Source organism: Oryctolagus cuniculus, chromosome 1 (genome assembly GCF_964237555.1).
Source record: "Oryctolagus cuniculus chromosome 1, mOryCun1.1, whole genome shotgun sequence".
NCBI lineage: Eukaryota > Metazoa > Chordata > Mammalia > Lagomorpha > Leporidae > Oryctolagus > Oryctolagus cuniculus.
Window position 1 is genome coordinate 57,009,891 of NC_091432.1, and position 12,553 is coordinate 57,022,443.

General features: G+C 43.2%; 1 protein-coding gene across 5 annotated transcripts in view; it reads left to right on the forward strand.

The window, feature by feature from the left end:
* DENND5A (DENN domain containing 5A) overlaps window positions 1-12,553 on the forward strand; it is a 128,465-nt gene that overhangs the window by 49,424 nt on the left and 66,488 nt on the right. For all 5 annotated transcript variants that reach the window (XM_070073630.1, XM_070073634.1, XM_070073625.1 and 2 more), the window contains 2 exons: window positions 78-187; window positions 3,172-3,829. In XM_070073630.1, coding sequence (XP_069929731.1) covers window positions 78-187; window positions 3,172-3,829 — 768 coding nt within the window. The remainder of the gene's footprint in view (window positions 1-77; window positions 188-3,171; window positions 3,830-12,553) is intronic.

The window sequence follows — 12,553 nt, forward strand, 5'->3', positions numbered from 1 at the left end:
ACCAAGCTCAGACATTCATAACTCTGTGATTTAAAGGGACATTAGAGAGATAATTTGCTTCATTCTTTTTCTTACAGGGGAAAATTTTGAGCAGACACCATTGAGACGAACATTCAAGTCCAAGGTCCTTGCACGATATCCTGAGAATGTAGAATGGAATCCCTTTGACCAAGATGCAGTGGGAATGGTTAGTATTTGTTAGCTACAAGTGTTAGATAATTTACAGAGTAATTTATAGTAGGCATGTGAAGTGAGGCTATGATTCCAGTGGTCCTATCAAGAACTAATCACTTTTGAAGAAGGAATTAAAATGCATATTATTCATGATTCTGCATTTTGGTCAATATATCAAATATTTAGAATATATCAGATATATTAAAAGTCACAATGTGCTTCTATTATATCAGATAAACAGTATTGGGTCAATAAATATTGTAGTACTGAGCTGTTGATTATTTATCGCATTGATTACTTGAGTGAAGTTTGAAGTTTTCTGTAATTCTGCACTGTATGTATCTCAGTGATATGGCAGAAATAAGTATTTTTGTTTCATCATGATTTTAGATAGGACAGCATTTACAGTATCATAGAATACTGCTACAAATAAGCCAATCTTCATTGAATATTCACCCTGTGCTAGGCACTTCAGTGATCATTTTATATGAATTAAGTCATTTAATCTTCATGGTTCCCTTACATCAGTAATAGTAAGTAAATAAATACATAAATACACAAGTGTACATATTTTACAGATGAAGAAACGAAGATCCAAAGACATTAAGTAATGTGTTCAAGTTCATATGGCTAATAAGTAGTTGATTTGGAGTTTGGACATGTAATCTGATTACAGCCTTTTGCTCTAACTACATCTTTGTATTGCTTCTGCTACATTTTAAAATTTTATGTATTTATTTTTTATTTGAAAAGCAGAGCAACGGTGGGGTGGCGGGGGGCAGGGAGACAGAGACAGAGAAAGAGAGAGAAATACCGATACCAGTCTTCTGATTTACTTTTCAGAAGCCCATAACAGCAGGGACTGGGCTGGGCTGGGCTGAAACCAGGAGCCAGGAACTCCACTGGTTCTCACACATGGATGCCAGAGACTTAAATACTTCAACCATCATCTGCTGTCTCCTAGGCTATGCATTTGCAGGAAGCTGGGTTGGAAGCAGAAGTAGGACTCAATTCTAGGCACTCTGTTTTGAGATACAGACATCCCAAGTAGCAGCTTAACTCGCTGTACCACAACACCTTCCCTCTCTGTTAAATTTTTAATACTGTTATTTTTCAAAGTAAGTAGAATAAATTATGTCATTATCATTTCACAGATGAAGAAATCAAGTATCACCATCAAAGTTTTTTGACTCCTAATCCAAAGCTTATTTAATTTTAATATTCTGTATTCTAGAAACACCTTGGGTTTGGGAAGTCAAGTTCAAGACTAATGGATATAACATAATATGTGATGTCCTTGTATTAACTCAGGCTGTTGGTATTTTATTTGAATAGCTGGGTTCATGTAAAATTGGAAAATGGGGACTGATTGATTCAGGTCAGTTTGATTAACTGTCCAAGTTTCTTTATATAACCTATCTGAGTTGCAGTGAAAAAAGTATATTTTTATACTGATTATGTAAGCTCCTTGGTTTATATGAAATGAACATTTTTTTAAAGATTTATTTATTTATTTGAGAGGCGGATCTTCCATCCGCTAGTTTACTCCCCAAATGGTCGCAATTGCTGGAGCTGGGCCAGTCTAAAGCCAGGAGCCAGGAGCTTCCTCCGGGACTCCCATGCAGGGGCAGGGGCCCAAGCACATGTGCCATCCTCCACTGCTTTCCCTAGCAATAGCAGAGAGCTGGATCAGAAGAGGAGCAGCCAGAATATGAACCAATGCTCATATGGGATGCTGGCACCACAGGCAGATGCTCATCCCACTGTGCCACAGCACCAGCCCCAATGAATGCTTTAAAATAATATATGTTACTTGAGAGGCCGAGAGAGAAAGGCAGGGAGAGAAAGAGAGAGAAAGAGAACTCCTATCTGCTGGCTGACTCCATAGATGCCCACAGTGGCAAAGGCTGGAGCTAGGAACTGGAACCAAGGGCCAGAACCAGGAAGGAACTCAATCCAAGTCTCTACATGGGTGTTAGGGACTCAGTTACTTGAGTCATCATCTGCTATTTCCCAGGGTCTGCATCAACAGGAAGCTAGAATTGGGAGCTGGAGCCAGGAATCAAACCCAGGCATTCCATTGTAGGGTTCAGGTATCCCAAATGATATCCTAAACACTATGTCAGGCACCTACCCTTGAACACTCTTTTAATATTAAAAGAGTTTTGCGAGCTGGTTAGAGTCTAAAGCCGTTAGGTAAGTTTGTTTTGTTTTTAGCTGTGAAGTTTCATGTATCTGATTTTTAGAGAGTTGGTTTTTTTTTTTTTTTTTTTTTTTTTTTTTTTTTTTTTTTTTGACAGAGTTAGCGAGAGAGAGAGAGAGAGAAAGGTCTTCCTTCCGTTGTTTCACCCTCCAAATGGCCGCTATGGCCAGCGTGCTGCGCCGATCTGAAGCCAGGAGCCAGGTGCTTCCTCCTGGTCTCCCAGGCGGGTGCAGGGCCCAAGCGCTTGGGCCATCCTCCACTGCCTTCCTGGGGCACAGCAGAGAGCTGGAACAGAAGAGGAGCAACCAGGACAGAATCCGGCACCCCAAGTGGGACTAGAACCCAGGGTGCCGGCGCCGCAGGTGGAGGATTAGCCAAGTGAGCCGCGGTGCCAGCCTAGATGTATTTCTAGCATCATCTCCAAATATGTATCTTACTGAGTATCATGCTGTTATGCTTAACTATTTACTATTTTCCTAAATTCTCCAATCTTTCTTTTATTTCCGTATCTATATGTGTTCTCCCTATTCCTGAAATACCCTTCTTTCCTTTGTCTGCCTGATGAATTCTAGCATAACCTCATTCTGAAGAAGCTTTTTCTGATCTATAGCCTTAATAAGTACATCATCATTTTATTTAATATTTGTCTTGCCTTAGAATGGAAGAGCTTTAGGGAAGATACACACCTAGCATAATAGGTATTCTATAAATGAATGAGTGAGTGAAGGAATAAATTGATAGTTTTGAAAAGGAATTCATCAGTAAATATTCTTACTGTTTGTTGCTTTTTGCAGCTGTGTATGCCCAAAGGGCTGGCATTCAAGACCCAAGCTGATCCCAGGGAGCCCCAGTTCCATGCCTTTATTATCACAAGGGAGGATGGCTCTCGGACATTTGGGTTTGCCCTCACCTTTTATGAAGAAGTGACTAGCAAGCAGATCTGCAGTGCAATGCAGACCCTCTACCACATGCACAATGCTGAGTATGATGGCCTACGCACTGCCCTTGCTGGTGGCCAAGACCAGAGTGGCTTGGAGGATGATGATGGCACTCCTGGGACCAAGCTGCAGCGCTTCAACTCTTACGACATTAGCCGGGACACTCTCTACGTCTCTAAGTGCATCTGTCTCATCACACCCATGTCCTTCATGAAGGCATGCCGGAGTGTGCTGGAACAACTCCACCAGGCAGTCACTTCACCTCAGCCACCTCCACTGCCCCTTGAGAGCTACATATATAATGTACTCTATGAGGTGCCACTCCCACCTCCTGGCCGGTCCTTGAAGTTTTCCGGAGTCTATGGGCCAGTAATCTGCCAGAGGCCAAGTACCAATGAGCTTCCCCTATTCGACTTTCCCGTCAGAGAAGTCTTTGAACTGCTTGGGGTGGAAAATGTGTTCCAGCTTTTTACCTGTGCCCTTCTGGAGTTTCAAATCCTGCTCTACTCACAGCGTAAGTCTGCTTACTAGAGGTCTCTTCCTGCATAGTACCTCCCTGCTTTCCAGGCTCAGATCAGTGAAGCTGACTATAATGGTCAAGGGCTGGGACAGTTTGAGCAAAACCTAGATCTTTTGCAGGTGGTGGATGGCCAATTGATGGAATACAAGAAGGTTCATATTTCTGATTGGCTATCATCATGCTATGATGACTGCTATGGCAGTCTGGGAGGGGAACCCTGCCTCTTTGTATCCTTTCTGATTGAAGCTCAAAAGGAACTAAAAGTCCACAGGAGGAGATGGTCACTGGAAGCTGATGTTTGGTCAGTTCTGTCATTCTGTGGAGTTATTTCTGTCTTCAGTCTGACAGTAAAACTGAGGATTCATAAAGGTTGAACCTTTGTATATTGAGAAAATGAGGATGTATTGTTTCTTTCTGTTTGTTTAATGTAATTTTTTTAAAAATTTCATTTCATTTATTTGAAAGGCGGAGATACAGAGGAGAGAAAGAGATCTTCCATCTGCTGGTTAACTCCTAAAGTAGCTGCAACTGCTGAGGCTGGGCCAGACTGAAACCAGGAGCTAGGCATTCCATTCAGGTCTCCCATGTGGGAGACAGGGGCCCAAGTATCTGGGCCATCCTCTGTTACCTTCCCAGGAAGAGAGCCAGATTGGAAGTGGAGCAGCCAGGACTTGAACCAGTGCTCACATGGGATATCAGCATCATAGATGGCAGCTTAATCTGCTATGCCACAATGCTGGCCCCATGATTTTAGTTTTAACCATTTTAACTCAATTAAGATTGGTGTCAGCTAGTGTTTTAAGAAAATTTATTTGAAAGGCAGAGAGAGACACAGAGGCAGCCAGAGAAAGAGACAGAGACAGACAGACAGACAGAGAATATCTTTGATATGTTGGATCAGTTCTCAACGGTCAGGGCTGGGCCAGGCCAAAGCCACGAGCCTAGAACTCAGTCTGGGTCTCTCACATGAGTGGTAGAGTCCCAGGTACTTGAGTAATCACCTGCTTTCTCCCAGGATATGCATTATCAGGAAATAACTCAGAAGCAAAGCCGAGACTTGATCCCAGGCACACCAGTATGGGATGTAGACACCAAACCAGGTGGTGTTTTAACTGCTAAGTCAAACGCCTGCCTCTGCTGGATTTCTTAACTGGAAAGTTACCATTTTTTAAAAAGATTCATTTACTTTATTTGAAAGACAGAGTTACAGAGAAGGGGAGACAGAGAGAGAGAGAGAGAGAGAGATCTTTCATCTGCTGGTTCACTCCCCAGATGGCTGCAATGGCTGAAGCTGAGCTGATCTGAAGTCAGGAGCCAGGAGCTTCCAGGTCTTCCATGTGGGTACAGGGGCCCAAGGACTTGGGCCATCTTTTACTGCTTTCCCAGACCATAGCAGAGAGTAGGATCAGAAGTAGAGCAGCCTGGGGCCGGCGCCGCGGCTCACTAGGCTAATCCTCCGCCTAGCGGCGCCAGCACACCGGGTTCTAGTCCCGGTCGGGGCGCCGGATTCTGTCCCGGTTGCCCCTCTTCCAGGCCAGCCCTCTGCTGTGGCCAGGGAGTGCAGTGGAGGATGGCCCAGGTGCTTGGGCCCTGCACCCCATGGGAGACCAGGAGAAGCACCTGGCTCCTGGCTCCTGCCGTCGGATCAGCGCGGTGCGCCGGCTGCAGCGCGCCAGCCGCGGCGGCCATTGGAGGGTGAACCAACGGCAAAGGAAGACCTTTCTCTCTGTCTCTCTCTCTCTCTCACTGTCCACTCTGCCTGTCAAAAAAAAAAAAAAAAAGAAGTAGAGCAGCCTGGACTCGAACCAGTGCCTATATGGGATGCCGGCACTGCAGGCAACGGCTTTACCCACTATGCTACAGCACCGGTTCATAATTTTTTCCTTTATAATTAATAAATAATTTAAATGGAGATACTTTGAAATGCTTTTGTGACTATACTGTTTCTCTTCAAAGTTTTGCTTGATAGTTTTTTTTTTTTAATGATTATTTATTTATTTTAAAGAGTTACAGAGAGAGAGAGAGGTCTTCTGTCTACTGATTCACTCCCTAATTGGCCACAATGGCCAGGCCAGAGTTGCACTGATCTGAAGCCAAGAGCTTCTTCTGGATCTCCTATGCGGGTGTAGGGGCCCAAGGACTTGGGCCGTCTTCTACTGCTTTCCCAGGCCATAGCAAAGAGCTGGATCGGAATTGGAGCAGCCGAGGCTAGAACTGGTGCCCATATGGGATGCCGGCACTACAGGCGGTGGCTTTACCCGCTGTGCCACAGTGCCGGCCCCTTGCCTAATAGTTTTAACATCTATTGATAATTCTAGTCTGAATCAGTTATTTCTGTGATGGTTGAAAGATGATTTTCTGTCTTTGTATTTATTAATTGGCATTGTGCTATAAGGAAAAATATTTCATGCTTTTTTATTGTATGGACTGAGAGGTTTATTTTACTCAGGTCATAATTCATTACTATAATTATTTTAGTGTTCAGATTGGTTCATGGGCAAAAGAATGATATTTAACCACACAGTAGTGGAACTTTTGCCTTTTGCTTGCTGATGTGTTATAAGTACTAGAGCAGTAGCTGGTACATATAAGGGTGTTCAATAAATGAATGAATAGCTTCTAACTTTAATAGGATCATTCTAGCCCCCAAAAGGGTAAGTGGTAGAAAACGAAGAGTTCAGTTAGGAGGCCATTGTAATAATCAGGTGAGAGATGGTGTTGGCTAAGACTAAGTAGATAACCATGAATTAGTATGAAATGGTTGAGTTATGGATATAGTTTGAAGGTGAAGTAATGGAGACTGTTTAATTGAAGAGTACATTCTCCATCTAAAGTGCACAGCCAGTAATCAGCTCTAGTTAATTTCTTATGGGGATGCCCTTTTGATGTTACTAAATCTTCCAGTTTCTCATGAGGACTCAGATTTTTTTCCTAAAAGATTTATTTATTTATTTATTTAATTATTTTCAAGTCAGAGAGAGGGAGAGACAGAGAGAGATCTTCCACCTGTTGGTATACTCCCCAGATGGCTGCAACAACTAGGGGTGGGCCAGGCCAAAGCCAGGAGCTGGAGCTTCATCCAGCTCTCCCATGTATGTGGCAGGGATCCAAACACTTGGGCCATCTTCCAGGCCATTAGCAGGGAGATAGATTGGAAGTGGAGCATCCAGGACATGAACCAGCTCCCATATAGGATGCCAGTGTCACAGGCAGCGGCTTTACCTTCTGTGCCATAATGTCATCCCCAAGGACTCATATTTTTTATATAAAGTCTTTGATTTTTAGATATTGGCAGCAATGTTCTCGTTAAATACTGTAGATCAAAGAAAAAGCATCTGTTGGCTGAATGTGGTTCCTGAGACTTCATTTTGTAACTTTTGGCTTAAAATATGAAGTTGCAGACTCCTGTTTCAGATCAGGTATAGATTCAGACAAGTCATGTTGCTTCCTAGCTCCTGTTTCTTGGCTGGAGCTTGGGAAAGTACTTTGAAACAGAGACTTAGTTGAATAACCAAGATTTGTCTGGTTTAGAACAGAATAGAAAAGAGGAAGCCAAACTAGGTATTTAGGGTATTAGAAGATACAGCTGGCATTTAGGTACCTATAATGCAATACAGTGAGAATGCTTAACAACAAGGAATGGAGGATTGAAACAAGGAATTTGATTGAAAAAATATAGTCTTCCATTTGAGCTGCTTCTGTGTTTCACAGAATATCTTGTATCTGTAACAGGAATTGTAAAAGGTTGAAATGCGGTTGAGTTGGTTTTGTGTAGAATCAAATTGAACTCAAGACCTAATGTCACAATTAACATGGACAAGGAAAAGCTTTTCCAGAAACTCTTCTTGTGCATTGCTGAGTATAACTGATGCTAAAAGGAAGTGGATTGCCTTTTATTGGTTGGAAGTTATTATGCTCTTTTATTAATAGAGTTCTGGAAATGATTCAGGTTGGTTTTCTGGAAGTAATTTTGTTTGTGATTCAAAGGCATCATCCTTTTGTGGTTGGGAATCTTTGTGGGCCAAAAACATGCCATCAGCACTGCAAGTGGTATTGCCTGCTGCATGACCTGCCTTCTGAATGGAAAAGAGGTGTTACTCAGGAAAAATAAGTGCTAAATTGTAAGACTATGAAAGTGTAAAACTTTAGATGACTGAAGTGGACATTTTATGTGATATTGTCTTGGTTTACTACTGGAAACACATGTTCTTTGGCCCATATGGAAATTGTTTTTTTAAAAATACAATTTGTTAGTGGCTATTTTAAAATTACATACAGAGCAGAAGCTCTTTATCTGATGTGATCTAGTAGGATAATTGATTGGATAATTGAAAAAGTTCAGTCTGGTAATCCTAAAAATGATATATACATCCATTAAACTCAGTTTAACTCAAAACATGTAACTGTATAGTTAGCTAACTTTTGATGAAGGGTATATGTATTTCCCTAGATTATGAGTCCACAAATCAGATGCCTACATTGTTTTCCTTGGATAAACTATATCCATAATGTGTTGATTAGGTTTTCTAGGTTTTTTTTTTCTTCCTTTCTTTCTTCCTTTCTTTGGAGTGAGAACTAAAGAATATTACAGAACCTGAGTGGAGATTACCTGTAGATTTTTTTATACACCATTTTAACCTTTAAAAAATTATTTATTTGAATGGCAGAGGTACAGAGAAGGAGAGACAGAGAAAGAGATCTTCATCTGCTGGTTCACTTCCCAGATGGCTGAAAACGGCCAGAGCTGGGTCTGTCTGAAGCCAGGAGCCGAGCACTTCGTCCAGGTCTCCCACCTGGGTGCAGGGACCCAAGCATTTGCCCCATCTTACGATGCTTTCTTAAGATTTATTTATTTGCAAGGCAGAGGGACAGAGATGGAGAAAGAGAGCAGAAAGAGAGAGAGAGATTTAGAGAGGATAGAGAGATGTTTTATCTGCTGGTTCACTCCCCAAATAGTTGCAACACCTGGAGCTGGGCCAGGCTGAAGCCAGGAACCAGGAACTCCTTTGTTGTCTTCCACATGGCTGGCAGGAACGCAAGCTTCCTGGGCCATCTTCCATAGCCTACCCAGACGCATTGGCAGGAAGCTGAATCAGAAATGGAGCAGCTGAGACTTTAACCGACAATGTGGGATGCTAGTGTCGCAAGTTCTTGCTTAATCTGCTGTACCACATGCTGAGTATTCTTTTTTTTTTTTTTTTTTTTTGGACAGGCAGAGTGGACAGTGAGAGAGAGAGACAGAAAAAGGTCTTCCTGTGCCGTTGGTTCACCCTCCAGTGGCTGCCGTGGCCGGCACGCTGCAGCCAGCCCACTGCGCTGATCCGAAGGCAGGAGCCAGGTGCTTCTCCTGGTCTCCCATGGGGTGCAGGGCCCAAGCACTTGGGCCATCCTCCACTGCACTCCCGAGCCACAGCAGAGAGCTGGCCTGGAAGAGGGGCAACTGGGACAGAATCCGGACTAGAACCCTGTGTGCCAGCGCCACAGGCGGAGGATTAGCGTATTGAGCCGCAGCGCTGGCCTGCTGAGTATTCTTAAAGTATTTAATTTCGTTTTCAAAGAAACAACCATTCCTTTTTTTTTTAAAGATTTATTTATTTGAAAGAGTTACAGAGAGAGGCAGAGAGGGAGAGGGGGAGGGAGGGAGGGAGGGAGGAGAGAGAGAGAAAAAAAGAAAGGAAGGAAGAAAACAAGAAAGAAAGGAAGGAGAAAAAAAGAATTTCATCTGTTGGTTCACTCCCTCAAATGGGCTGGGCCAGACTGAAGCCAGGAGCCAAGTCTCCCACGTGGGTGCAAGGGTCCTACGTGGGCCATCTTCTGCTGTTTTCCCAGCTGCATTAGCAGGGAGCTGGATCAGAAGTGGAGTAGCTGGGACTCAAACCACTATAATGCTATGTTTGTCCTCATATTTTACCACTTAGTTGCATAATATTTGGCTAAATTGTATAATCTAGTAATAAATGTAACAAAACAAGTTTGCAACAAATGTAACCAACTGATGCTTGTTACATGTACAATTCAATCAGTGGCAGCCAGGGCTGGAGCCAAGAGGTGGAAATTCAATCCATTTCTCCCAGGAAGGTGACAGGGAACTAATTACTTGAGCAATCACCTGCTGTCTCCCAGCATCCATATTAGCAGGAAGCTAGAGTCAGTAACTGGAGCTAGGTATCAAACCCAGGCACTCCATTATAGTATACAGGCATCTCTTATTTATTTATTTTTTTAAAGATTTATTTGTTTGAGAGGCAGAGTTATAGAGGGAGAGACAGGTCTTCCATCTGCTGGTTCACTACCTATATGGCCACAGTGGCTGGAACTGGGCTGATCTGAAGCCAGGAGCCAGCAGCTTCTTCCAGGTTTCCCACGTGGGTGCAGGGATCCAAGCACTTAAGCCATCTTCCACTGCTTTCCCAGATGCATTAGCAGGGAGCTGGATTGGAAGTGGAGCAGCTGGGACTCAAACCAGCACCCATATGGGATGCCAGTGTTGCTGGTGGAGACTTACTAACCTTTACAACTGGGCCTAATCATTAGGCCAAACACCTACCTTTAAACTTTTTTTTTTAATTGCAAAAGTAATACATGCTTAAGGCATACAATCAAACAACTCCAAAGGGAATAAAATGAAATCTCTTTGCCTCTTGCGGTAGCCTGAGATCAAGTTTCTTATGAATTTCTAATGAATATAGTAGTTTCTTTAAAAAGTAATATGTAAGGTTTGATGTTTGGCTTACAATTAAGGTGCTGGTTGAGACACTTGGATCCCACATAGGAGTGCCTATATTTGAATTCTCTCAATCCCAGCTTTTTGTTAAAGTACCCTGGGGAGGCATCAGGTGATAGTTATGATGGTTGAACTTCTGCTACACATGTGGGAGACTTGGATTGGCTTACTGGCTCCTAACCATAGTCTGGCTTAGCTCTGTCAACTGCAGGCATTTTGGGAATGAATCAGCTGATGGGATCTTTGTTTGTCTTTTTCGCTCTCTCTACCTCTGGAATAAAGTAAATACATGAAATGTGAGTAAACTATGCAGAGAAAGTTAAGTTTCTTTTTTCTTTGACCCAGAATCCTATCACTGAGAAATATTCTCAATTTTTAAAATTCCCTCCTCCTCAATATTTTTAAACAATGCATTATTTTTATGTTAGGTATTAAGTGTATATAAATGAATTTTAATTTATTAAATATATGTACTTTATGATATATTTATGATATATTAATACAGAACTTGCAGAATAGCATTTCAGTCATATGTGGTAGAAATTTAAAACATTACAAAAAAATGTAAGGTGAAGTTTAAGATTCCATCTCTGGCCCCTAGTTCTCCTTCAGGGAGGTTACCACTATTTTTTTCCAGGTACACTTTATACACAAACAGGAGCATACTAGTTATTTTGCACCTTGCTGCTTTCATTTAATAATGCATCTTGGACATACCAGGATATACAGATTAGGTTGTCATCTGAGAACAAAGAATATTTAGAAGCACCCACATTCTTAGATTTTTCATAGGAGTATGTGTCTAAGATCAGTTTATAATTAGATTTCTAATGTAAAGCACTATGCTTAGTTTGTTTGCTTATCTGTAGAGTGATCCCAAGTTTAGTGTCTTTTTCTCTCTACCTGGAGAGTCATTAACATGTGCTGATTACTCCCTCCTCACTACTCAGAGTGGTGGTTGTTATTTCAGTTCACTTTGCATTGTCTCCTTTTATTTATTTATTTATTTTTTGACAGGTGGAGTGGACAGTGAGATAGACAGAAAGGTCTTTCTTTGCTGTTGGTTCACCCGCCAATGGTTGCTGCGGCCGGCGCGCTGTGGTCGGGGCACCACGTTGATCCGCAGGCAAGAGCCAGATGCTTCTCCTGGTCTCCCATGGGGTGCAGGGCCCAAGTACTTGGGCCATCCTCCACTGCACTCCTGGGCCATGGCAGAGGGCTGGCCTGGAAGAGGGGCAACCAGGACAGAATCCGGCGCCCCTACCGGGACTAGAACCTCGTGTGCCAGTGCCACAGGCGGAGGATAAGCCTATTGAACCGTGGTGCCGGCACATTGTCTCCTTTTTTTTTCTTTCTTTCTTTTCTTTCTTTCTTTCTTTTTTTTTTTTTTTTTTTTTTTTTTTTTTTTTTTTTTTTTTTTTTGACAGGCAGAGTGGATAGTGAGAGAGAGAGACAGAGAGAAAGGTCTTCCTTTTGCCATTGGTTCACCCTCCAATGGCCGCCATGGCTGGTGCGCTGCGGCCAGCACCGCACTGATCCGCAGGCAGGAGCCAGGTGCTTCTCCTGGTTTCCCATGTGGGTGCAGGGCCCAAGCACTTGGGCCATCTTCCACTGTACTCCCGGGCCACAGCAGAGAGCTGGCCTGGAAGAGGGGCAACTGGGACAGAATCCAGTGCCCCTACCGGGACTGGAACCCGGTGTGCCGGCGCCGCTAGGTGGAGGATTAGCGTATTGAGCCGTGTCGCCGGCACATTGTCTCCTTTATTAAAAATAATTGCCTATTATAGTGTTTGGGGAACTGACACAGAACCTAGACAGTTGCTTAGAGCTGAAGTGTGTACAGTTGATTTGGATTGGCCGCGGCTCACTAGGCTAATCCTCCGCCTAGCGGCGCCGGCACACCGGGTTCTAGTCCCGGTTGGGGCGCCGGATTCTGTCCCGGTTGCCCCTCTTCCAGGCCAGCTCTCTGCTGTGGCCCGGCAGTGCAGTGGAGG